The following is a 27,583-nucleotide window of genomic DNA, read 5'->3' on the forward strand; positions in this document are numbered from 1 at the left end:
GTAGAGAGTAGAAGTAGTGGAGGTACAGAAGCAGGGATGTGCACCTGTGAGAGGTGAGTGTGATAACATTGCTGACATGTGCTGTAAACATGGGAAACATGACATGTGCACAGCTTTACAATTCAAAAACAGTGCTGTGAGGGATAGTATTTACAGCATGGCTACTTTGAAACATACAATGACCTCCAGATATTTTTTCCAGATCACTCTTTCCAAATATCTGACTGAAAAAACAGTGTCACGCACCAAGAGAGCATTTTGTGATAACAAGATGTAATGATACATCAATGAAGCCGTTGTGTATTCATTTCAACTATTGCCAACAATCATTTGACTGTAGACCCAGACTTTAGACTTATTTTTCACTTCATGTTTCACATCCAGAGATTCAACCATGTCAATGTAAGACCAGGCAATCATCAGGAATGTTAACACAAACAGCAAACATGCATATGTTGTTCCTGTATTGTTTTGAGATCACATTTCCACACAGGCCTCAGAGAGAACCCTGAGCGCTCCTCTGATATCTGGAGAAGGCTGTACTTACGAGAGCGTCCTTTCAGGCCTGCTTCCAGTCGAGCCGATGATCTCCCCCAACGTACAGAACATCTGACCCAGAAAGTCCTTAACAGAGGAGAAGAGTGAGTGATTAATACACAATACAGATGAGTGGCACATATGCATTTCCACATCTCTACTAACCACTCCTACATTACATTATTACATTAACAGTACATAATTACTATGACTGGAAAGCTCATTGTGATATTTTCATTATTCACATGGTCCTTAAATGAGAAGTCTCGGTCTTCATTTGCATTCTGATTTTATAGATGTAACTGTCTTGATATGGCTCTTGTCACACTTGTCATACTAAACTATGCACAACCAACGGGGGGAATTTTGTGACATCTGTAATGGGAAAATCAACTAAGTATGGTTGAAAACTATGTTATAGTTGAAAAGTAAGTTTTATGATCTGTATCTAGATACATATATAACCTGTCTAGATACTTTATGACCTTTCTACAAAACTGTCCCAATACTTTATGACCTGGACTGTTTTATGGTTTGTGTATGAACTTAAAACTGTCAGACCCTTCTTTATCGATTACTTACTCGCCAAAGAACTGAATGTATGTCTGTTTATCTCCAAAAGAAACATATGTAAATCAGTTTTCTGTGTTTAGATTCCTCTACATTCCTGTGCCTACAGAACCAGTCAGAACTGGTTCTGAGAGATAGCCTTAGTCCTCCTATATAAGATCCTTGCATTTGACTGTCCTGCATCTTCACTCTGAGATCCTTGTGACTCTCTGTGTTTATCCTTTCTGCGGAAAGATCTTTATTAAATACACAAAGACAAATATGGTGTTCCAGCTTCTTGTATTTCCAGATTTCCATTACGTATCTAAATCACTTTTTGTCCTGCATTCACTCTCACTTACTTACACACTCCCTTTACAGACTCAGATGCCTACTTACATTTAACTAAAGTACCAGATTAGGAGCAGTAGAACATGAATCAAGGCACATTTCTAATGGATATAGTTATGTGAACATTAACACTTGGATGAATCAAGATAAAAAGGTGGTTGAGCCACTTGCTTATGTGGGTGCCATTAAACCACTGCAGAAGAAGAGGTTGCAACAACGTGACATATACAAAGAGCACCATTCAAACTGCAAACAACAGAGAACAGTGAGGAAAACCTTCTTTCATATAGTCTATTCATTGTTCCACTTCCATATGATGCTTTTGTCTCTTCACATGTTTCATGGGCCCAATATAATCTCACAAGTGCAACAACAAGAGTAAAGTCGTCTTCTAGTTTGTGCACCTGCTATTCTGGTTCACTTAGGTGCAGCAGCACAAAGTGCAAACAGGCTGAGTGAGATGGAAAATACAGTAAAACGCCCTTCACTCCATCCATAACACTTTCAGCCTGGTATCAATGCTCTGAGCCAGCTGAGCCAATCGCAGGACAGTATTATGACAAGAACTCAACAAATGGGCATGGCGAGGAAGTTTCTCAATGGTGCCAGAGCATCGCAACATGCTGCTCCATGAATCTGCAGCCAGATGCAGCCAGAGTTTTTAACAGTTATTTATTTAAACAATCATTGAGACACATTTGTTGATCCCATATTCTAAATGGTGACACTAGAGCTTAAAATGCCATAGGCCTACTGCCGTTTTTGCTTAGTGATTCATTTCAAGAATAAATCGTGTTTATAGCTGAACATGATTCAAGAAAATCGGACAGGAAGTCATGACACGCATGCAGTAATAATGAGCCCAAGTAATCTGATCTCTAAACATCTGGTCTCCTGTAAATAGCCAAATATTGAGTAAGTGTCTGATGTGTGTTGTCATTTTGTTGTATATATATATTTTTATATATATATATATATATATAATATATAGGTATATGGGTAATTTTCTCTCCACAATCACCTAAGTTTTTACTCAATGTAGATTTATATACAAGAGGACTCTCTGTCCTGCATCAACAGCGCCTTCTCCTTCCCCGGGCAGGACCTAAAAGCCTTGCGGGCCCCACTGGCCGTGCACACCACTGGCGGCTACGCCAACCACCACTCCACCGGGGCGTACTATGGGAACCTGCAGGGCAGCGTGTGCCCCCCCTCCCCTCCGACCTAAGACATGAGCCTGGTATGACTATCTACATCACCTGTCACCAGGGGCGTCGTTAGCCCTGGGCGTCCGGGGCTTTAGCCCCGGATGTTTTATGAATAGCCCCGGATCAATTTCGCATCAATTTTTTTTTTTTTTTTTTTTTTTATTTATTTTTTTTTTTTTTAATTATAGCCCCGCGATAACATTCGCTGATTATAAAGCAAACGTTTTTCCAAAGCAGTCATGTATGTTTTAGAAAATTTAGATGAATTGCTCCAGTTTCTCCCCTGGCCATAGAACGGGCAGCATATCCACATTGCGTTGGCATAGATAGCAACCATCTCTAAGTGAGGAAAGCTGTGAAAGTTGTATGCTAATTTGCGGTGAAATACCATACTGTATCTGATGATGCTATAACAAACCAAGCCAGGTAAGGCAAGATAAGCTAGGACTGATGCTCTCTTTTTTAGCAACTGATTAAGTAAAAGACAAAAAAGCAGAGAGACATGACAACCACCGTTATGTGGTTTAGTTAGCCTACATGAAAAGCTAGCCTAGATTTTATGCAACAAAAAAAGGAAAACAGACACAAAACAAAGACAAGCAGGAATTCATTGAGTGTGAGGGTGATGAAAGGCGGTGTGTGTGTGTGTGTGTGTTTGTGTGTTTGTGAAAAAGGCTTTTAGGTCCCGCTAGCTTCAATGCTAACTTACAATGCATTCTCAATGTACAATGCTGCCGCGATTAGCATCGCCGAATTTAAGCTACAATTAAACATTCAGAAAATTAACAAACATACTTGCTATGCCACAAAAGTGATTTAGCTCCTTTAAACATAAATACTCAGGGACTGAGACTCTCTCAGGACAACAAAGATGAGAATTAACTGACATGCTGTGCTCTCTTGCTCAAACTAAACTAAGGTAACACAGGAGGGTCAAAAAACACAAATCACACATGCAATGCAGTTTTTAACCACCAAGCGTCTACAGCAAAAACTAATTGTGGTGCAGAACAGTAGTTCAAAATCATTTACTAGTATTTGGAAATTTTCACTTTAAAATAAAATAAGATTGAAATTAACTGGTGTGGGTAAATGTAAAAAGCATTGGACTATACTTTTAAGCAAAGCCAAAATTGTAATAAATGAATAGATAAACGACCCTCTATCTAAGTGTGTATTAAAGTATATTTGTCAATTCCACATGGAGTTTCAGGAAAGTGTCAGTTAATGTTGAAATGTATTATGATAAAATAATTTCAAGCAGTTTAATAACAGTTAACTTTCATTCACAGTTAGTGTCATCATGAGCAAGAGGAAAGGTGGAAGTGACATTCGTCACTTTTTTGGGCAGCCCCAGAAAATAAGAAAAGTAAGTTGAGAGCAGTGAGAAAATGTAGGCTTATGTTAGAAATATACAGAAGTGCAAGAGATGAGTTTATTTAGAGTGATATAATAATCATTGCTGTTTAGTTCAGAAATGCCATTTTGACGAGACAAATCACTTTGATAAGATATCTTTATTGTTCACTCTGGTATGTTCAGAGTAAAGAGAGAGAGGGAGAAGGAGAGCTCGATGATGATGAAAGGGCAGGACGAGCAAGTGAGGTGGAGGTGAGTGAGAAAAAGAGAATTTGATTGTAAAGTCTGAACAATGACACAACAACACTATAGTAAGTAGTGTATCTTGTGTATATTTCAGATAATACAATCAAGCAGGGAGAGTGAGTTTGAGGCAGAAACAGAAACACACACAGAGAAAGGACAGGCAGTTGAAGACGACAGAGAGGGAGTGGAGGACCCTGGACCTTGCCCAAATCAGGAAAAGACAGGAATGACAGATTTAGGAAACACAGAAACAGGTCCTAAACAAGTTAAAGATATCCAGTTCCCCTTTAGACAGTTTGGACTTCAAAAGAGGTGCTTCCAGAAGGGCTGGTACGACGCTTTTAACTGGCTAGAATATTCAGTAAGCCAAAATTCAGCGTTCTGCTTTTGTTGTAGATTGTTCAGCAATCAGCTAGGTAGGCAGAACAAAGATGGTCTGGCCTGCACAGGCTACACAAACTGGAAGAGGGCTCTAGATTCCTTTAGGGACCATGAAAAAACTTCACTGCACAAGGCCTCAATGGTGGCATGGACAAGCTTTAAAGCCACCAAGGTCCATGCGGACATAACTGAGCAGCTACAAACTGCAAGTGTAGTGGAGATAACTGAAAGAAGGCAGTATCTCCAACGCATTTTGTCAGTAACTACCTTTCTGGCCAAACAGGGCCTTGCTTTTCGTGGCCAAAACGAAAAGGAGGACAGCCCCAACCGAGGGAACTTCCTTGAATGCATGAACATGCTGAAGAAATTCGACCCTTTCCTGCAGAGATACGAAACTCCAGCCAATACAACATACCTCTCACCTTCTTCCCAAATTGAATTGATAAAATGCTGCTCTACCGAGGTCACAGCCCAGATAATTCAAGAAGTGCAAGAATCAACCATGTATGCAGTAATGGCAGACGAGGCTAAGGATGGGCACACAGAACAACTCTCTGTGTGTGTGCGTTATGTTGCACCAGAGGGTAACATCAAGGAGCGATTTCTGAGCTTGAACAAACTGGATGGCTATGGTGCCGAAGCAATTACAAACGCGGTGGAGCAGGTTCTCGTGTCAAACAATATTGCTAACCTGAAAGTTGTGGCACAAACTTATGACGGTGCGGCGGTTATGAGTGGATCAATTCGAGGGGTTCAAGCCCGTTTCAGGGAAAAACACCCAGAGGCTGTCTATGTGCATTGTTATGCACATGAACTGAACCTTGTCCTTTGCCACACCTGCAAGGCGATTCCTGAAGCAAGAGATTTTTTTGATCTGCTGGAGAACCTCTACGCATTTTTTAGTGTGTCTATAATCAACCACGATCAGTTTGCTGCTGTTCAGAGAGAGCTCAACATCGTGCAGGAAGAGCTTGTGCAAATATCAACAACCCGATGGTCATGCCAGTTGAACTCAGTCAAGGCCCTGCTGAAGAATTTTCCTGCAGTAGTAAAAACGCTTCAGATAATCAACACGCCAACAGCGATAGGTCTGCATTCCAAGTTATGCAAACTGTCCCTGGTCTACATGTTGGCTATGTTCAAACAGTTGCTGGGCATCACTGAGGGGTTCCACAAGTTTCTTCAAAAAGAAACTGTCGACCTGGCGCATGCAATTCAATACAAAAGTGGTGTAAATGAGACCTTGGTCAGCCAGCGAACATCACAGGTGGCTGAAGATATCTATTCCATGGCAAAGAATATTTGCCAAGAGAACAACATCGAGGAGCCCTCTCTCGGTCCCAGAAGGAAACAGAAGAGGATGGAAGACTATGTTGTGGAGGTGTCATGTGGGTCCAGCTCAGACCTGCTTGAAGAATCATCAGAGCATCTCAAGCAAAGGCTCTTCTACCCCTGCATTGATCGAATGACCAGTGAGCTGGAGAATCGTTTTTCCAGTGTTGGGAGCGATGTCATGATTGGCATCCAAGCATGTCACCCTGCCTCCAACACCTTTCTGTGCATGCAGTCCCTCGACAAACTAGCCTCGCATTACAACATCCAGCTAGCCTCAGAAGAGGTCTTGGTGGCGAAAAGCTTTTTAAGCAGGAAGGGGCCAGAAGCCATCCCGGACATTCTGAGTGTGTTTAAGCTTCTAGATCCCATGATGTTCCCATCATTGAAGGCGGTCTTGCAGGTGGCCCTTACCATCCCAGTCAGTAGCTGCAGCTGTGAGAGGTCATTCAGTGCTCTTCGCCGGCTACACACTTGGCTCCGGCGCACCATGGGCCAGGAAAGACTCAATGATCTGGCAGTGATGTCAATTGAGAGAGAGTTGGTGGGAGGCATCAATGATGACAAAGTGATCGACCGATTCGCCAAACTTAAATCAAGGCGCCACACCCTGCTGCTTCCTCACCAGAGAAAATAGAACATATTGTACTGTTGCTTTTCCAAAGCCTTAGCAAACAAGTAGGTTTCATATTTGCTAAAACAGCAAGAAACACAAAACTGTCAAAGGTCATGAGGTTGTTACTTTAAAATTATTGTACAGTGGTCAGGTGATATCTTAATGGCTTTTTGTCCAGTACCATGAGTGTTTGTTAGTTAAGTGTTCACAGTGGAGCAACTGTTGTTTTTCCGGTTTGTGATCAGCAGTATGAGATGTATAAAAAGACTGATTGCATGTAAAGTTGTGCTGCATCTAGAGGGAGCTGGTTCCTAATGTACCTATAATTCCTTAAATTGAATTTGACTGTATTACTCACCTGCTTCACATGTTTCTTGAAGGAGAGCTGTGAGTCCACAGTTATTCCTAAATATTTAAAATGTGAAGCAGGCTGGATCTTTTCTCCATTAACAATAATATCAGGCTGATTTCCATTTGTTCTATTTTAAAAGTACATGCATGCTGTTTTACTGATGTTGAGTGTCAGGCAGGACTTTGAGAGCCAATCAGTTAATTGATTCATTGTTTTTCATAGGCATATACGAGATAACACAAATATGTAGACTGCATTTAATTTTCTATTCCAATGTACCTTTTGTCTCTTGGATGTTTATTAAAGACAAACTGTTCGATAAAGCTGCCAATATATATTTTTTTTTAAACACGGTTTATCACAATAAGGGGAGAATAGTTGGCACAGCCTGTACCCTGTATATGTACACACCCACACCCAATGGTCTGCATCCAATCAGCAGGCATTTGAGGACTGACATTTTTATTTTAACTATTCTACTGCACCAGATTGATGGATTTAACTAACTGACGTGCAAAATTTTCTCCGGGGGGGCAACCCCCCCGGACCCCCCTTAGTCAATGTTCGCCCCTGGGCTAAGCCCCCGATGTCTCATGATCCTATCAACGCCCCTGCCTGTCACCCCCTGCTCTTCCTCTACCACTTTAAACAATCATTCTTCCACAGCCTCCGACATTCCTGTTATGATAGAGCGTGGCCTAGGGGATAGAGGGGGTGTTCTGCAACAAGAAGGTTGCTGGTTCGAATCCCACTGTATCCCATCTGCATGCCTAAGTGTTCTTGGCAAGATACTGAATCCCTAACATGGCCCCTCATAAATGCTGAGTGTTCTAAAAATGTAAGTCGCTTTGGAGAAAAGCGTCAGCTAAATGACATGTAATATAATGTAATGATAAACACTCAGAACTCGAACTCTCAGGGACTTGTTGCAGATACAAGACATTTCTCCGCCACTCAACACATGTACAATCAATCAAAATATCACTACCTTCTTAAATGAATAGTCACACCATGCCCATGTAGGGAGTCTCGAGCGAGCTAACGCTAGCTCGTGAGCTAACCGTGACGGTGGAGCCTGGCTAGCGTTAGCTCGCGAGCTGCTACCCGTCAGACATTTAAGTGGCCGCATAGACAAGGGACCCCCGGGACACCTCTAAACATTGACTCAACAGTGTGGAAGGATGCTGCTGCGCCAGCTCAAGCTCCCACTGCTCCCACTGCGGGGCTGCGCTGGGGAGCTGGGGCTCTCGCAGCCAGGCTCACCGGGGCTGAGGGGGACAGGGCACTCAAAACAGGTCAATCTTAGGAGGGATGTTTTAGACAGGGTAAAAAGGTGCTGTTTCAAATGATCCTTGTGGTATTTTGACCAAAATATGTTACAGACATTTCATTAAGACCCCTAAGGAACATATCAACTGTGGTAAAATGGGCATAATATGTCCCCTTTAAAGGTCACTCAGCGGTTTGTGTAACATGGCGATAACACCTTAACCCAGGGGTTTTCAACTGCTTTTGTCCCAGGGACCACCATTCTGACTAGAAAGTAATCCGCGGCCCACTGCTGTGCCTGCGCGCGCGTGCCTACGTGTGTGTGTTTATGTGTGTGTGTGCGTGCGTGCAAGTGGATAGAAGGAAGTTTTAACATTTGGTTTTCCATGTTGGTTTCATTTAAAAACCTCAAAAAAATCTAGAAAAATTTGTAAAATACAAAAAAACGGTTGCTTTTCAGTGCTTAAGAATTGAAAACAAAATTAAAATGCAGTTTGTAGTTGTGCATCTCAGAACCATATGTACGTCAATATCTAACGTTCATGACTTAAATGTACAGACATGTAGCTGACATGTTGAGAGAACGTTAAAGTAATGGTGATCAATAACAATCAACATAAACTGGGGCTACAACTGAATAGGGAAGATGACAAAGTAATGCAGAATATGTCACAAATGATAATCATACAATATCACACAAACAATTGAGGGCTACTTAAATTTAACCTCATGATCACCAGCAGCAAATCCCACCTACTGCGTCAGTAGTATTCTGTGTGTGTGTGTGTGTGTGTGTGTGTGTCTAGAGCTCTCCTAAGAAATTGTTTCTCAACCAGCGAACGTGGTAAAGTTGACTGTTATTGCAATTAATTGTTTTGGCTATTATGCCAATTTATTTTTCTTATTACAAAGTATTTGTTTTCGCTCTTTTGTTTTATTTAATATTTTCATTATTAATTCTGCCCTTTTGGGACTTCTTTTTAGGAAAAATTAAAATGTCCATCATACAAACTACATCTCCAAGACCTCCTGAGAGTTTTTCTACCTAGCTCAACCACTCTTCTACATCTACCTTTAGTATTGGCAGTTTCTAGCCCTAAGCCGGTTTCAAGGTTCCCCTCATCACCTTTATATTATTTTAGACATATTTTTCTTATTTTAAATATTTTTCATGATATTCAAGAGTAATCTGTAAATGTGTTGAAATATCAAAGCAAATTTCGCGGACCCCCAGCAATGCCGTCGCGGACCACCAGGGGGCCACGGACCCCTGGTTGAAAACCCCTGCCTTAACCAACACTGGAAAATGTCCGTCGGTAAACGAAGCGAATGTAAATAAAGGTATGCAACGTGATGTCAGCCTACCTTCTGCTCATCCAGGCAGGGAGGCAGGAAAGAAACGCAAACACATGTTAGAGGAAACACTGGAAAGACACAATCAAAAAACTTCAAGCTGATATTAAAAGAACACATTAATTATTCTTTCCGTTTAACAAGATAATAAATAATAAAGGCTGAGCAACTTTCCACATTTAAAATGGGGATGGAATCACTGTCTTTGCTGCTCAGCACAGTGAGTTGTTCTGAGCTGAGGTAAAATAGTTTCATTATGAAACATTACTTTTATCAATGGTGCGATAAAATTAAGTATTCTTACTATTTTATAAATTAAAAATAAATTAAAACCCAAATCCTGTTGATTTTGTATTCTAGTGTACTTTGAAAGTAATTTGCAGTTAGGTAACTAGATGAATGGTTGGTGCTCATTGTGTTGAGCTTTCGGAGTTTTGGGTAATAGAGCTGCAACCCCACAATCCTCCCCATTTCAGTCTTGATGTCAAACACACACATCCTTAGCCAGCCATGAGGAAAAAAAATAAGACATTTTGACTTATCATAGCAGGACAAGCAGGTAAAGCAATTGTATAATGGCGGCTTATGGCATCATGACCACGAGACACTACAGCAGGAGGCACTTGGACGACTTTACTTAAATCAAACGCATTTGTTTTCAGTGTTTTCTGCCATACCTGCAACGACAAGTCAAATTATTTAAATTACAGTAACTTATTTTTATTGATTCCTGTCTCTTTTGGGCCTCAATGCTGGGTCATTGACAAGACTGCTTACGTGTTTTGAAAGGTTGGAGCTCCTGGTATCCACATTGTACCTGCAATTGAAAAAAAAACAGAACAATTTGAATACACACTTTTATCACCTTACATGGGTACACAATGGAATAGATATCCGTAGAGGACGAGCAGAAAGCACAACCTAAAAGAAAATACTTTCTTAACTCTTTCTCACAATTATTAAAAAGTTGGAAATTGTTTCAATCAGCTGAACCCCCTCAGCCTCACCCTTCTCCTCTAAGCATGTGAGAGAATTTGAATGGCCTTCAGTGACATTAGATTAGACCAGACCTGGGCATTGTACGGCCCCCGGGCCGCATCCGGCCCTTTGGCTGTCTGTGACCGCCCCGTGTGAGGTCAACGGAATATTAGGAATCACACGTAAATAAGTGAACATCATGCAGGCCTCTCCGCGGCTCCTCGGAGAGCTTTTCGTGCAGCTCTCATTTTTCTAACTACACGTCGAAATAGCGGAGAGCCCACGGATAGCCCTTGGCTGTGATTGGTCCGCTAATCACAGCGGTTCCATTCCCTACATCACAATAAACCAAAATCACAACTACGACTCTATGATTAATGTGACAAGTGTGTTAAGCCAGCGGTGTTGTCCGGCTGACGGTGGCTGGTTAGAGCACTTACGGCATGTGTGTACTGTCACATACGGTTATAACGAACTTTCATAACGGGGCTAGCGGGCTAGCCACCATGCTAACTGCGGTTGGAACAGCTCAAAAACCCGCTGACTTTAATCCCATGGCTGTCATTTCTCAAACACCATCAGGTTAGAAGCAAACACTTGGTAGTAGTTAGTATCCGGTGTCCCTGCTGACTGTGTGTGGAAGCTGGGGGGAAGCTAGCTGCCTCCGTGTAGCTTCAAGCTGTTGCAGCTGTTGAATTAGCAACGCAGTTTGGAAACAAGACCGGGGAACCGCTGCGTTAAGACACGATAACATAAGCATTTTGACCCGCTGGGTGTCACTTTATCTCAGCAAAAACTGTCGCTTCATCAACATCCTTTTTCTGTTAGTTGCCATCGTTCACTGTGTGTGAGGAGCCGGGAGGACGTAAATAAACCAGCGTGGACTTCTTCTATATACCTCATGAGGTAGGCTTCTCTAAGCTCGACTTCCGTTGCGCCATCTACTGTTCTGGCGGTGAATTGTTTTCACAACAAAAAGGCTCGTAGAACTATAAATCAAAAAGGGTCCGTCCGCTCCATCCGTCCGTCAGTCCGCAACGGACTCGGAGAAGCATACAGAGGCCTTTGGCTGTTAAAGTCCACAAAAATGTCAGCCCACGTTAAGACAAGAAAGATTGAGTTTTTAACGAGACATGGACTGCTAAGTATTTATTTACTGAAGTCAAAGGGAAAGCCGTGTGCTTAGTTCGCTGAGAAAAGATCGCTGTTTTTAAGGATTACTATTTGAACCGGCATTACGAGACAAAGCACGGAGAGACTTTTACGGACGAACCGTAACGAGAAGGATCGAGGACATCGCGGGAAATCTCGAGCTTCAGCTGCCAAAGAAAGTAGTCGATTTTGACTTTTTATCCTTGGCGCTGGATGAGACAAGCCCAGTTACTCATCTTTGTACGTTGAATGACGAAAGACTTTGACTTTACTGAGGAGCTGGCAGCATCGCGGTCAATAAAAGGGACAACGACTGGGAGTGTTGTGTTCAAGGAGGTAACTGCATGCTTGGACAAGCTGGGACTCAAATGGGACAAACTGGCAGGTGTTACAACCGATGGTTGTTCAAATCTGAAAGGGGAAAATGTCGGACTTTTGAAGCGGATGCAAGATAAAGTGAGGGAAATTAACCCACGTCATGAAAAACCTGGAAAAGTCATGGAATTGTTTAATGTTTATTTCCAGTCCTGGAAAAGTGCTTGAAAAAAATGTAATCCCAAAAGTTTTGGAGAAGTCATGGAAATTATTTATATTCATATTTTCATGTCGTTAATTTACGCTGAGTTTTAATTAATTCATATGCTTTTAAAGAAATACGCTCAAAATATAAGCAGGCATACTATCTCGTACTAATTGAAATGTTCGGTGGGGAAGCAGGCGAGATAATGCACGACGCCAGGCAGGTGTAGATTTCGCCATGCTTGGCTACAAATGGAAAAGTACATGCCATGGGTTACAACAGACGTCTATCAAACTATTGTGTCTTTCATTTGTGTAATTCAAGGTATACTGTATGCTTTGAAATTCTCATTGTTAGCTTAAATACTAAATTTAGTCTCTTTTGCATGTATACACTGAGATCTCACAAAATGTTTGGTCATGGAAAGTTGGATTAAAGTTATTGAAAGTCATGGAAATCCATTGGTCAAAATGTGTATGAACCCTGTGTATTATACATCAGGAGGTATTGTGTAAGTCAGTGCTCAAAATGAATCATGTTACTGATGTTGTAACTAAATTAGTTAACTTTATCAGGGCAAGAGCATTGAATCTCAGACAGTTTGTTGCACTTTTGGAGGAGCATGAGACTGAACAAGGGGACATAGGCTACCACGCAGCTGCCAGATGGCTCAGTCTGGGCAAAGTGCTTAAAACAGTATGGGACCTGAGAGCAGAGATTGGAGAGTTTTGTGAAAAAAAAGACAAGGACATCCAAGAGTTCAGGAGGCATGCTCAGAAGATGTTGGTTCTCTTTGGATCTACTGACATATACAGTGCCTTGCATAAGTATTCACCCCCCTTGGACTTTTTCCCATTATGTACTGTTACTAACTGGAATTCAAGTAGACTTAAATAAACTTTTTCCCGTTTGATCAACAAAACATGCATAGTACTTTGGAGGTGCAAAATACATTTTATTGTGACACAAACAATAATGAGAACAAAAAAGTTGACATCTGTTGGGTGCATAAGTATTCACCCCCCTGTGTCAATACTTGGTAGAACCCCCTTTCGCTGCAATTACAGCTGCAAGTCTTTTGGGGTATGTCTCTACCAGCTTTGCACATCTAGAGATGGAAAGGTTTGTCCATTCTTCTTGGCAAAAAAGATGAAGCTCAGTCAGATTGGATGGAGACCGTCTGTGAACCGCAATCTTCAAGTCTTGCCATAGATTCTCTATTGGATTGAGGTCTGGGCTTTGACTGGGCCATTTTAAGACATTAACATTCTTTAATCCAAACCATTCCTTTGTAGCTCTGGCTGTATGTTTAGGGTCATTGTCCTGCTGGAAGATGAACCTCCGCCCCAGTCTCAAGTCTTTTGCAGACTGCATCAGATTTTCTTCAAGGATTTCCCTGTATTTGGCTCCATCCATCTTTCCCTCTATTCTGACCAGTTTCCCTGTACCTGCTGAAGAGAAGCATCCCCACAGCATGATGCTACCACCACCATGTTTCACTGTTGGGATGGTGTGCTCAGGGTGATGGGCAGTGTTGGGTTTTCGCCACACATAGCGTTTTGCATTGAGGCCAAAAAGTTCAATTTTGGTCTCATCTGACCAGAGCACCTTCTTCCACATGTTTGCTGTGTCTCCCACATGGCTTCTGGCAAACTCCAAACAGGATTTTTTATGGATCCCTTTCAACAATGGCTTTCTTCTTGCCACTCTTCCATAAAGGCCAGATTTGTGGAGTAGACGACTAATAGTTGTCCTGTGGACAGATTCTCCCACCTCAGCTGTGGATCTCTGCAACTCCTCCAGAGTAACCATGGGCCTCCTGGTTGCTTCTCTGATTAATTTTCTCCTTGTCCGACTCTTCAGTTTGGGTGGACGGCCTCCTCTTGGTAGGTTTGCGGTTGTGCCATATTCTTTCCATTTTCTTATGATGGATGTTATGGTTCTCAGAGAGATGTTCAAAGCTCTGGATATTATTTTATAACCTAACCCTGCTTCATATTTCTCCACAACTTTATCCCTGACCTGTTTGGTGAGCTCCTTGGTCTTCATGATGCTGTTTGTTCAGTAATGATCTCCAACAAACTCTGAGTCCGTCACAGAACAGGTGTATTTATACTGAGATTAAATTGCAGACAGGTGGACCCTATTTACTAATTATGTGACTTGCAAATGTGACTTGTGAATGCAATTGGTCGCACCAGATCTTTGTTAGGGGTTTCACAGTAAAGGGGGTGAATACATATGCACTCAACACTTTTCAGATTTTTATTTGTAAATAATTGTGAAATCCATGTAATATTTCCCCCCACTTCCAAATGATGCACTATTTTGTGTTGGTCCATTACATAAACTCACGATGAAATAAATTTTAATCTGTGGTTATACCATGACAAAATGTAGAAAAGTCCAAAGGGGGTGAATACTTATGCAAGGCACTGTATGAACAAACATTTTCTGTGATGAAGTTTAACGAATCCAGATACAGATCCTCTCTCACTGATGATCACCTGTCAGCTGTCCTTCAGATATCCACCTCAGATATTCAACCTGACTTCAGTGCACTTGTTCAAGCCCAAAACAGACTAGATTTCTCTCACTTAACAAGAGAAAAAAACAACAACCAGCCAATGGGGTGATAAGACTATATGCAAATAGTAATAGCACTTTGTATACAGTTAATTTAAAGCTGATCTTTGGAATACTGCAAAAAAATTGCATATTTTGTTCACAACTGTTCTTGTAAATGTTGATTAAAGTGTGATATATTATTGGCGTTATTACTTTGCCTGCCTCACTTTTTCATTGCCTAACCATAACATTTTCTCTTAGCTGTAGAAGCTTATCAAATTATTATGAGTAGAATTGAGTTCAGCTAATTGGTCCGGCCCTCCACAACTGTCCATGTTTCTCATGTGGCCCCTCGAGAAAATGAATTGCCCACCCCTGGATTAGACGGAGGGTCTTAGCCAGGGTTTGGTTTGTACGTTCAGGCTAATGTGGAAACATGCATGGTGAGCTCTGTGAAAGAAAATCCAGGCTTTAAATGATTATTCAAACATACACAAAATCTTAACAATTCTTATTTTATTTAGCATTAATAAAAACATCATTATGATTACTATATTCAATTTCTGTCAACAAATCCCCCACAATCCTACACACTTAACCTTTAATTTCTAGTGTTTGCTTTGACATAATGATATGTTGTTAACATGTATTTGTTATTCTATAAAATGGTAAGAATTACAACCGTCAATTACTTTATGGTTTTCTTTATACACAGATGATTTGCAATGACACATTTTCATCTGCTTTACAGACTCAAATTACAGCAACTTGACAGTAATGACCATTTTAGACCGTGCAGGACTTCCATTCTCAACTAGACAATGCATAAAGGTTCATTAAAGCATTGTACAATACTTTTTTTATTATTTCTTATTCTTTTTATTTTTTTAATGAACTCTTTCAAATTTGTTATGCTTCCTGTTGTATTGTCTTATGCTTTTACAATCTGTCCTGATGTCTTATATATTTTATGTAAAGCGCTTTGAATTGTCTTCATGTTGAAATAAAAGAAATAAAGTTGCCTTGTCTTGCTAATTAGCATATATTTGCATGCTAACATAATTTTATTATGATTATGATTATTATTATCATTACTATATCCAGCTCTATCCATGACACAAACAGCAACATTTTATTTCAAAGGTCTTGTTTCTTTTGTCAAAAACAGGACAGAACATCAGACACTTCAGAAAGTAAACGCCTGTGGTTTCGCTGCAGGATGAGAGAAGAAACAAAATCAATGACACTCCATTGTGATCAGGATGAGAGCAGCCTAGGAGTGGACACACACATTCTGGGAGTGAGTGGTCATAGTTAGAAATCCTCGTACACAGGCCTCTACTCTGTAGTTATTTTCGCAAACTGCGAGATTTTGTTGCTGTTGGATATTCTTGATCTGTCTTTGACTTGGAATTGCATCATGCATGTTCACATGACCTGCTTTTTCACACTGCATGTAACTATTTGTACAGCACTGGCCGATATGACACAAATGCAACATATCCCCTGGCATTTGTCAATGAATCCTATCCAGGCAACAGCTAATGTACTCTGCCAAAAATATTGTGTGGCATTTGTATCAGTGTTCCCCTAGCAGAATCTCTCTTGTCCACCTGCTCATTATGTTTTCTCTCTCTTCTCCCTTCATTCTTCAGCCCTGAGTCTTGCAGAGCTGTGCTGACAGGTGGGGGTTATGCATGGTCAGAAGAGAGAGTGACACAACACTGAAGCATGAAGGGAATCATTAACACATCCTGCATTAGGAAAAGGTGGGAATGCTATAGTTTCAGAATTTATGCACCCCCCCTTTTATTGTCATGCTGATCTAAAAGGCATGGAAGACTTATTTTGGAAAACGAGTATAACTACAGTACTCACTAGAATCACTTTAATTTCTTGCTGGTTTCTGGGTATATTTTTATAGCATCAGTGTTGGGTTATAGGGCCTTGAAGAGGAGCGTAAAAGCTGCAGAGTAATGGAATTGAGAGTGAATGTAAGAGAGTCACTATCTAAATATACCACCAACTGTGGCACTGCAGCCTGCCTAAAAGTGCCAAAAGCAGTGCTCTCTGCCATTAAAAAGAGTCACTCCATAACTCCCTACACACACTTTCGTTATACTGCATCTCTATCTTCTGTCCTTTAGCTCAATCCAACGAATCACCACTAGTCCACAATCTCTCAGCTCCTCGACTTCAGCTGAAATCTCTCCCACCCCCCACGCTCACTTTCTAAGTCTCCTTCTCGAACAACATCACAATGAGCCCTATGTGCTGAGTTTGGGTGGGATCAAATGAAATTACCACACAGTAGGATAAGCCTATGAGCAATGACAAAATTAGATTTGAGTGCGGAGGTGCAAACAGAGCTGCAAAAAAAATCTAATGACCTTCATTTACATGGCAGGCGGCAGGGGAGCTGGGCTTTGTATCAGAAATGAGAGTGAACAATGAATACAGTTTGGGTTTCGTCACCCTCATATTTCTTCATATCACTCCATTCTTTCATAGCTTTGTATTTCACTGTGCATGCCTCACAGTGGGATTCCAATCAGACAATGTAAAACTACTGGGGGTTTTTGTGGATCGACATCCAAGCACTGCTCGTAATCAGAACCTGTCATGAAGGATTCAGGGTGTATCATCCCATATACCACTATGGAGATTCTGGTTTATTAAAAACTTGGGTGTCCTCTTCTTCTTGGATTAATGCTGAGAAATGTATACGCAATAAGAGCATTATTCCCTGCAAAATATGCAGTGAGGTAATTTAAGCTGAATCATATAGTCCCCATGGGGGTGATTAGCGGAATCGCATCACTGCTATGCAAAATTTCAGGCTCTCTGGGGGCTGGCTCTGCAAATCATCATTCAAAAAACAGTACTTTTTAGTCTCTGGGTACTGTGGGAAGTTTGGATTAGTTCAATTACTCTATTCTACATTTCTAAACTTTTTATGAGTGGAGCTAACATTTTATTTAGTGTGACCTTTAGGGCATAAGGGGAAAGGACACTCATTAGCTTTAATGACATTTTAAATATTCTGAGACGACAAACAGCATCATCAAATTAAATTACTTAATTTGCTACATTGCGGTGTTCCTCGCTATGTTTTAGTTAATATAGTTTTTTTTTAATTTACATTGTAAGTCTATCCATAACACAAACAGCAGGTTGGCAGGTTGCAGGACTTTTAAGGGCCCATATTATACACCTTTCTGGGATTTAATTTGAGATATTGGTACCTCTAAGATGATATATCAGTGGTTTAAAGGGGGAGGGGGAGATGCAAAGGGATTGATTTAACAAAGTGTGAATCAAAATGTGAAGCTGGTCATGATATGATTTACATTTTCAAATGGCTTTGTGGATGAGGCCTTTTTTTATTCATTATTTAAGTCTGTATATTGCACATGTAAAGCTTAATTACACATCACCGCTCGCTCTGTTATGGTCTGACTCGTTCCTTTAGGGTTGAGAAATAAAATGGACAACAGTCTTAATTACATTTTTCAACAATAAGCCATGATTGCAACACCTGTGCTGGGGGAATTGGCACTCTCGACCTTAGGTTCATTCTCTTTTAGAATAGCTGGTATTTGTTCAATTCTCAGGTGGGTCTTTAATTAGCTCACAATACCACAGGTCTAGATGATGCAGCAGCTTCCTTAAGCTGCAATGTTGTGTCGATAGATAGATAGATAGATAGATAGATAGATGGATACTTTATTAATCCCGTGGTAAATTCAGAGGACTGTAATCTTTTGTCCAAATACTATAACTCACATGTACTGCCCTCCTGTCACACGCTTACCGTCCACAGGCGGATTTGATAATTTCTCTGAAGAGACAAGAGTTTTATATTCACCTTATTGTAAAAGCAAAACATTGACTCAGTAGATTCAGTTCAATATGTGTTAATAACCTGAATTACAGATGTTTCACATATAGATTTTTAACGTTATGGTCATGCATACTGTTTAGTAGTTCTGGTTAGAAGAAAACAGAACAGGGAAGTGAAATGGTCTCAGAGCAACATCAATTTTTAAGTTTGATCATCAGGTCTGAGACACTAAGCAGCATTTATGTTATTATTATTGTATTAATTAATCATGTTGTTCTATTTTTAGCTACAATCCGTTATTTGTAACTGCATCATTAGATTGACTTGTTGGATGGCAGCAGCTAGTACAGAACATGTTGTTTGGTAGCATTAGAAGTAGCTCGGACCTGTGGAAGAAGATTTGATTAATTTATAATAACCAACCACTCGCTCTCTAAAAAATATCCAGTGAAAACGCTTCCATACTGTTTAAAAGACTACTGTCTGTATGTGCAACGTATTAAACCCTATGAGACAATTGTGATTTGTTTTTATGGACTATACAAATTGAATTACATTGATTGATTGATTGACAAATATCCAGTGAAGCAGTCTCAGACTTTTGGACCACACTGTATATCATTTGGCTCCACATCTTTCTATTGTGATTCCGTAGGCTAAAAATAACCGAGGTGGAGAGATGGGATATTAATAATGTATTTCCTGGAAGGCTCCCTTTTATTGGAATCCCCTCTTACAACCTCACATCAGGAAGACCACAGCATCCTCCAGGGACTCAGTATAATCCATATCTGGGCCACGCTGGAAACAGGCTCAACTCCATTTATTCCTGTTTCTAAGGTTGTGTTTAATCACTCCTGATGTGTGGGAATTCGAGGCTGTGTGTGAAACAGAAGAGTTACCAATAAAAACAAGATTTCACTGACATATCATTGACCAAGAACTATATAAGATTATGAAGTATTACATGTCTTGATGATGAGCGAAAAATACAATCAGTTATTGTCTCATATAGCAACTTAATCATTTAAATTACATATTTATTGATATTATTTTATTTACTGACATACCCAGGCATTTATTGTGTATCACATGTACATCAGCTGTAATCACCTCTGCTGGATATGGGATATCTGATGTTGTGCAATAGTAGGGGGACTCGACGTTGGCTAATTATCAATAATCATGGAATATGATTATTGAAACAATAAAGATTATTTATTAAACAAAATAATTAGATTATTAATTGAAGATGATCAGTAATCAAATAACAATAAAACCATTAATGAGTAAATAAGGAAGTTCAACAATTAAGAATTATTAAATCACTAATTTGAGAATGATAAAGTTTATTGATTAAGAATAATTAAATAATTAATGTAAACTTTAAGAATAATCAATCAATGAATAACAACTACTAATGAAAAACAAGTAATTATCAATTTAGAAAGTACAAGCTATCAATTAATAATGATAAGGTTATCAACCAAGAATAATGAAATAATTAGTCACAACAATAAAATCGTCAATTTAAGAATGCTACTATCTATATTAATACTCGAGAAGGGGCACCACCCTGGTTACAGGGACCAACGAATAAGTCTATAAGTATCAGTCTCATCTGATAAAGTTAAATTAATAATCTCAATAGTTAATATTAGGGATTATATAATAAACGATGAAGGGTTTGAGTTCAAGCACTGGCTATCGTTATCCAACTGTGTTCACATAAATATGCACCAATAATCACAAGATTCGAATACTTTAAGTATAAAAGGGGTTTATTAAAAAGATATAAAAGTCAAAGTTGTTCCAAATGATTCTTCATTTAACACAATCCGCTATATCCAATACAGTCGCAGCACATTTAGCACAATTGATCACACTGCCATCCTTCTGATAGGGCTGTGTGTGTGTTCGTGTGTGTGTGTGTGTGAGTGGGGGGAAGTGTATGTGTGTGTGAGAGAGAGAGGGAAAAAGGGGGGTCGATGACTCACGAAGTTTAAGAGGGCCGGCTTAACCCTGGGGGTTTGACTACAAAATTGGTGATGTAATATACACCAGGACTACAACTCAAAATGGCGGAGTCGCCTAAGGAATTTAGAGTCCGAATGGAGGGCGGGCCTCGATGTGTATTGCAATCAATGGTCGAAGGACCACGTAACTTAGAGTCAAGATGGTCAAAGATGGCCGACTTAAACACACGTGGGACAAAGGTCGAGGGAGGACAAAGGGATTCTTTGTCTTAGCTTAGCTTTAGCGCCGAATGGCGTCGAGGTGCGTTCAGGCCCTCCTTGATATCAGAATGACTATATGTAATGCGACTATGTGTGGGTGCGTGGGCGAGGATGTGTATGTCGGCGGATGTGAGAGAATACAATAGAGAGAAAGAGAGAAACATATAGTAACACAGATCGGAGATGATCTTAAAAACGCCGTCAGAGGCGATCACACAGTGAGGCCGGCAATCCAGCTACGTAAGAGGTGTCTTTTAACAGATGCACGTCTTCTGTGAGATCGGCCTGACGGAAACACGAATCAAACAGGAAGCGCCGGATCGTCACCGCGCGCTTTTCACAATAAGATCGACACGGCGGTCTTTCTATAAAAGTACAATCATATACAAAAACACGCTAATTATTAAACTAGACTCTGCCCAGACATATGTCTCTTACTTCGTGTTGCTTCGCGGGGTTTCGTGCACGACCGGAGTAGCGCGAATCCCGGAAGGAGGAAGTGGATGATGTCCTGGCCTCGGGCCGCTGATCGCGGAGCCGCTGGGGGAGACGGCGAGATTGCGCTGGGCCGAATCGGAGAGGATTCTTCTCGTTCTCCTTGGCAAGGTCTTTGCCCGTCTCGGAGAGAATGCTTCTCGTTCTCCTTGGCAAGGTTTTTGCCCGTCTGCAGGAAGGAACAACCGTCGCCGGATTGTCCGTGGATGGCGGGGAAAGTGTCTCTGTTCTCGGCCAGCGAGTGAGGGAGAGCTTCTGCCGCGCGCTATTCAGATTAAAAGCTTTAAGTAAAAATAGGATAAAATAAGCTTACGATGTACTAAAAAAGGATAAGTTAAGCTTAAACTGGATTAGAAAAAAAAGTAGCTTTAAACTAAAAGTGAAACTACGAAAAGATAAGTTTAAAATAAACTTATGAAAAATCAAACAGCTGTTAAGTTTGTTTCCTTTGTGTCCTGTGAATCACTGAGAACTAAACTGGAGATGCTAGCTCTAATGTGAGTGGAACTGGAAAGAACTATTTTCGGTGTGTTTGCCCTTAAATAGCACCTTAGAGGTAACTCCCGCCTTCTAGCAGGGTTAAGGGTCTTAGGCCAATAGGAGGGTCAGAGTTCAAAATCTGAGGCGCGGCTAGAGACACAGCAGGGGTCATTGACAGTTCCAACTGTAGCCTGCTCCCCCCCCGTACTTTAGGCTGGAGTGGAATCTTCCACCAGTCCTCATTTTATGGTTCTCTGTGGCTGTAGGTCCCAACATCCCCCCTTTGGTCTGGAGAGTGGGACGTTAGTCGCGGTTTTCAGAGCAAACAAGGGTCAACAGTCCAATTATAATCCATGGGATAATCCTTGAGTGAAGTGGGAAGAGTGAAAAGTCAGTTCATTTTACATGAGGTGTTTGTCCTCGGCAGAGAGAGAGCATATATGTCTGGGCAGACGGAGGCATAATCTTGACAGAGTGAGACATTTATGTCTGGGCAGACAGAGGCAAAATCTAGGCAGAGAGACTATCTACTATTCCTAAAAACACAGCACACGATTTCAGTTTCACACCCTCTTCTCGGCAGTAATTGTAACATACCTATGAATTGATACGAAAGGTGAAATGAAAAGAAAGGAAAGGAAAAACGGCGCAAGAGAGACAGACAGAAATTTCTTAAATTAGTGGGATGTCTTGGGTAGCCCGGGGAGCTATCTTAGCCTTTCTTTTGGGAATGAAAAGGAGTGAGTCCAATTTCGCTTGGAGTGTCTGAATGTATCTGTGCAGAAAGAAAACCACACCTATCGTAATAACCCATCCACTAAGGAGCAGTACCAGCGCGACCATGCTAATGGGATGCTCTGTAATTCCTGCTGTCCGATGAAAGTGTCTACCAAATTCGGTGGTAAGTCCAGTTGATCTAACGTGGAACTTTACCTCCCTTGTTCCTTCAGCTAAAAGCTGTTGTTGGATATCGGTGTCAATTGTGAGGTTGTGACCCTGAAAGGCGTCCATGATCTCAATCTCTGTGTCGTGTCTGTCGGAGTTGAGATGATGGAGGACAATGTCACCAATATGTACAGTGGCTCCTTGAGGAACCACCAAGAACATCGTCTGGTTTAACAGCTTTAGTTTAGTGGATGAATCATGACGGTCATAGGCCATTATGGCTTCAGTGGCGGGTGTGTTAACCAACCATTTGTCACCAGCTCGCTCTACTCTTGTAGGAGTTTCCTCATTCCTGGTGGACATGCTGCCTTGGCACTTTTGTTCTGGGGCATTGGCTCGCAGACCACAGAGGTAATCAGTAACATCCCTGATAAAGGGTGTGCTGGGACAAATCCAATGTATGTCCTTCGTTTTTGTGCATAAACTTAAATTTGAAACAAATAACCCTAGTTAATACTGAAAATGGAATGAAGATTTATATTAATGCATGCTGGTGGGTTGAATTTTACGCATGCGACTATTGATGCTGTGAGTGGTTCAGTGGTTTTCATCTAAGAGTTGGGCTGCCTCCCCCCTTTCTGACGTGGGGTAGGCCTCTGCTCCTGAGATTGGGGAAGGATGGTATGGCTTAATCTGGTTTGAATGGACCCATTTGTACGTGGGGGGTCTTCTCTGTTTCGGGATCCTGATTCGGTATGCTACCGGTGAGAGTTTCCCCACGACCTCAAAGGGACCTATCCAGCTGGGGAGGAATTTCTTGGAGACCCCCACTGGTCTTATGAACTTGAAATAGAAAACCTTGTCACCCACTTCGTATTCATGGTGGGAGGTTTTCTTGTCATAGTAGGCTTTTGAAGCTTTCACACTGGCCTCCAGAGTTTCTTGTGCCAGTGCAAAGGTCGTCTTCAGATGGTCACGTAGCTCTGCCACGTACTGATGTGCAGTGTATGCGGTCACAACGCTGAGGTCTTCCGCATGGTACAACAGATGCAGGGGGAGAGTCATTTGTCTTCCTGTCATCATCTCAAAGGGGGTGACACCTGTGGAGCGGTGCGGGGTGGACCTGATTGCCATCAGCACCAGGGGAAGTTTTACGTCCCAGTCCTTTCCATTGCTTCCTACGTACTTCTTCAGCATGTGGATAATGGTCCGGTTGGCACGTTCTACTTGGCCTGACGATTGGGGGTGATGGGAGATGTGGAATCTGACTTCAACTCCAAGTATGTCGCAGAGGGAGGTCATGACGTGAGATGTGAAATGGGTTCCGCGGTCCGAATCAATTGAAAGTGGTAGGCCCCAGCGACTGAACACATGATTTAGCAGTAGGACTGCTGTGATGACGGCTGTGTCATTGGACGCTGGGAGGCATTCCACCCATTTGGTGAAGGCACAAGTAACGGTGAGCAGGTACTTGTTGCCTCGTGATGACTTTGGGACCGGTCCAATCCAATCGATCTGAAGTTGGGACCATGGAAATGAGACCCCCCTTCCTTGAAGTGGGGCGCGACTCAGTGGTGATGACGGTTGGAACTGGCAACAGGTAAGGCACCCTCGGACGTATGATTGGGTGTCATGGGCCATTGATGGCCAGTACCCGACTTGCTGCAGGGTGCTTAGAGTAGCCTTGTAACCTCTATGGCCACCGACAAGGGAATCGTGAGCGTGGGACAACATTACCCCCCGGTGGTTGGTCGGAACGACCCACCGGTTTGGTCCTTGGCCATTACGGGTGTAGATGAGCAGATCCTTTTCCATCTTCAGGTGGGGTAGTGCCGTTTGATATGCCCGTACCTCCTTGGGTTGGTCAGTGAATGGTTGGGAGTCTTGCGGGGGAGGTGTCGCGACTATCTGGCGGATGGCACTGATGACGGGATCCTGTTCCTGCATTGCAACCAAGTCTGTATCTTCAGGTTTACGACCCAGATGCAGGATCTGGTCGCAGGCTTGGGGGTTCTCTTGTCGCTCCCTTGCCTGTCGTCGGGTGATCGCGTTCACTACGCAGTTTTGGGGACTTTGAAGTCCATCGCCCTGTAGTTCCCAGTGCACGCCTTCGTCTGCTCCTAGCTTGGCTAGTCGGTCTGCTTCGTCGTTGCCGTCTTTGTCTGGTCCAGCTAGTTGGGAGTGACCTTTGACTTTCTTCCAGTAAACTATCAGCCCTTGGTCTGTTACCAACTGATCACAGGTCAGGAAGAGTTCTGAGTGCTTGACTTCCTTGTTCCTGGCATTTTTCATTCCTTTTTCCTTCCATAAGGGAAAATGGGAGATGAAACTGTGACGGGCATAGTTTGAATCTGAACAGATCACCAACTGCGTTATAGCCAGCTTGACTGCTTGTTGAAGGACGATGAGTATAGCAGCGATCTCTGCGTACTGGCTGGTCTTGGGCCCTAGCTTGTAGTGAGTTGGTTCGCTGCTGCTGTAGTTGGCCCAGGCAATGCCAGCTCCTGCCCGGAGCTGGCTGTCGTGGTGGAACGAGCAGCCATCAACATAGACCTTGGGAAGATCTTCGCAGACGTTTTCTTCATAATAACGGTGGTTGGAAGGCAGTGATGGAGTGGTTGTTGGGAGAGAGATGGGGTCTGATTGTTCATTTTCATCACAATGGTGGCACTCCGCCAAGCCTTTACCCAGGGCCATCTTGTTGTTTTGGGCGTATTTCACTTCGATGTCGTAGCCTTGCAGTGCCATCATCCATGTGGCTATGCGGCTGTTTGTGACCCGTCCTTCTCTCAGTCTTTGGCTGTTCAGGAAGGCTACGGGTTGGTGGCACGTCTCTATGATGACCTTCTGTCCTCCGATGTAGCTGCGGAAGTGTTCTACAGCCCAGACTGTGGACAGGAGTGCTTTCTCACAGTCTGAAAATTTGATTTCCACACCGCTAAGGGGTCGACTGGCGTAGGCCACAACACGCTTGTCGGTGTCGTACTTCTGTGCCAGGGCCGCACTGAGACAGTGGGAGGAGAAGCTCGCCTCGAGGTGGAACTCTTTGTCTTTGTCTGGGTAGGCCAGACAGGGTGCCGAACAGAGTTTTTCTTTCATCTGATGGAAAGATTGTTCTTGGGATTCTTCCCACTCGAAGGGCTTGTCTTTGCGCAGGAGTTCGGTGAGAGGTCTGGCTATCTCTGCGTAGTCTTCAATGAACTGGCGGGAGTAGTTACAGACCCCGAGGAAACTTCTGAGTTCTGTTAGGCGACTGGGGGCCTTGATGTCTTTGATGGCTTGTATCCGCCCTGCTTGGGGTTCGATGCCATCAGCGCCGACTATCAGGCCAACATATTTCACCTTGGTGCGACACCACTGGCCTTTGGTGAGAGCCAGCTTGTCTCCTGCATTGGACAGTTGCTTGAGGACATGTCGGATCTCAGTTATGTGTTCCTCAAAGGTTTGGCTCCTCATGAGGATGTCATCCACATAAATGAGATTTCCACGTGTTGCGGCGTCACTCATGGCTTTGTGGAGAAAGATGTTGAACTCGGATGGAGAGTTTGAATATCCGAAAGGACACCGGTTCCAGGTGTACTGGCTACCTCCGAAAGAGAAAGCTAGTTTATACTGGTCGGCTTGGTCTACCTTCATAGTCCAGAATCCATTTGCCACGTCTACGGTGGAGAAGAACGTGGCTCCTTTTACTTTGGCTAGCTCTTGATCAAGGTGAATCATGGGCCAGCGGGACAGGGGGACTTGTTTGTTCAGAGGACGGTAATCGATGGTGAGACGCCATTTTCCGGTTGGTTTTAGCACTGGCCAAATGGGTGAATTGTAAGTTGAATTACATTCCCTGATTATACGTTTCTCTAACAGGGTGTCGAGGATGTCTTGAATGGACTCGTAGGCTGCCAATGGGATTTTGTACTGACGTACGAAGGTCGGAGGTGCGTTTGGATCCGTGGGGATACGCACCATGTGGAGGTCAGTGACTCCACAATCGGTAGAGTCTTTGGAGAAAATTGACTGGAAGTCAAGGAACAGATCCCGGAGCACTTTCCTCTGTGCGTCTGTTGTCAGGGCATCTGCTTTCTCTAGTTGTTGTCTGATCTCAGCCTCGAACCCGGGATATAGTTCTGCAGCCTGTGCATCCCCTGGGCTGTCCTGCCCTGGTTGAGTTGCTAGAGCATACACCATCATGTCCCCTTCTGTCGTCAGGGAGGCTCCACAAATGGCTTCATCTTGCAGTGACTCATGACGCATAACCGTGATCATGTTGGTTGGGAATGTGTGAAGGACTTGATCCACGGCGTCGTCTTTGGCTAGAGAAGGGGGAAGTTCCCCAATGACCGGTATCGTCAGCTCGAAATCGTGGAATGAGCTGTCAATCAACATTCCTATCACTTGGTGTGCTTTTAATTGAACGGGGCAGTGCGTGAGGTTTTTCACAAGCACATACGTCGTTCGGTGGTTCACTTCCAGCAGTGGCGTGCCACAGACTGCCAGGTTGAGTTCCTGGAAGGAGGGCAGCGGTTGGAAGAAGGCCTGCGGACCCGGTAACCTTTGTCCCTTGAGGATTTCAAGTCGGATCGGGGCCCCGGCGGTTCGTGGAGGAATGACCATGTCAACCTCACTGGCGACCTGGCAGGCTTGGGGAATCGTTTGTCCAGAGAGCATCTGGACTGGGTCGTTGGACAGGCAGTAGCTCTCGGCGTTGACTTGTGACCACAAAACTTGGTTTATGGTGTCCACTTGTGTTCCAAGTCTGATGAGAAGATCTGCTCCTACCAAGAATGAGAAGGGAAGTTGGGCTACTACGCTCACGAAGTGCCAGATCTGTCGTTTTCCGATTCGCACGGAGATAGCGCACACTCCAGTCGCTTTGA

General features: G+C 42.6%; 1 protein-coding gene across 1 annotated transcript in view; it reads right to left on the bottom strand.

Annotated features, from left to right (window-relative positions):
* Positions 1-27,583, bottom strand: part of LOC128446590 (copine-9-like) — a 211,097-nt gene that overhangs the window by 84,061 nt on the left and 99,453 nt on the right. The window contains exons 5-7 of the mRNA XM_053429640.1: positions 10,331-10,370; positions 9,566-9,568; positions 548-624 (exon numbers count right to left, since the gene is read on the bottom strand). Coding sequence (XP_053285615.1) covers positions 548-624; positions 9,566-9,568; positions 10,331-10,370 — 120 coding nt within the window. The remainder of the gene's footprint in view (positions 1-547; positions 625-9,565; positions 9,569-10,330; positions 10,371-27,583) is intronic.

Source organism: Pleuronectes platessa, chromosome 2 (genome assembly GCF_947347685.1).
Source record: "Pleuronectes platessa chromosome 2, fPlePla1.1, whole genome shotgun sequence".
Lineage (NCBI taxonomy): Eukaryota > Metazoa > Chordata > Actinopteri > Pleuronectiformes > Pleuronectidae > Pleuronectes > Pleuronectes platessa.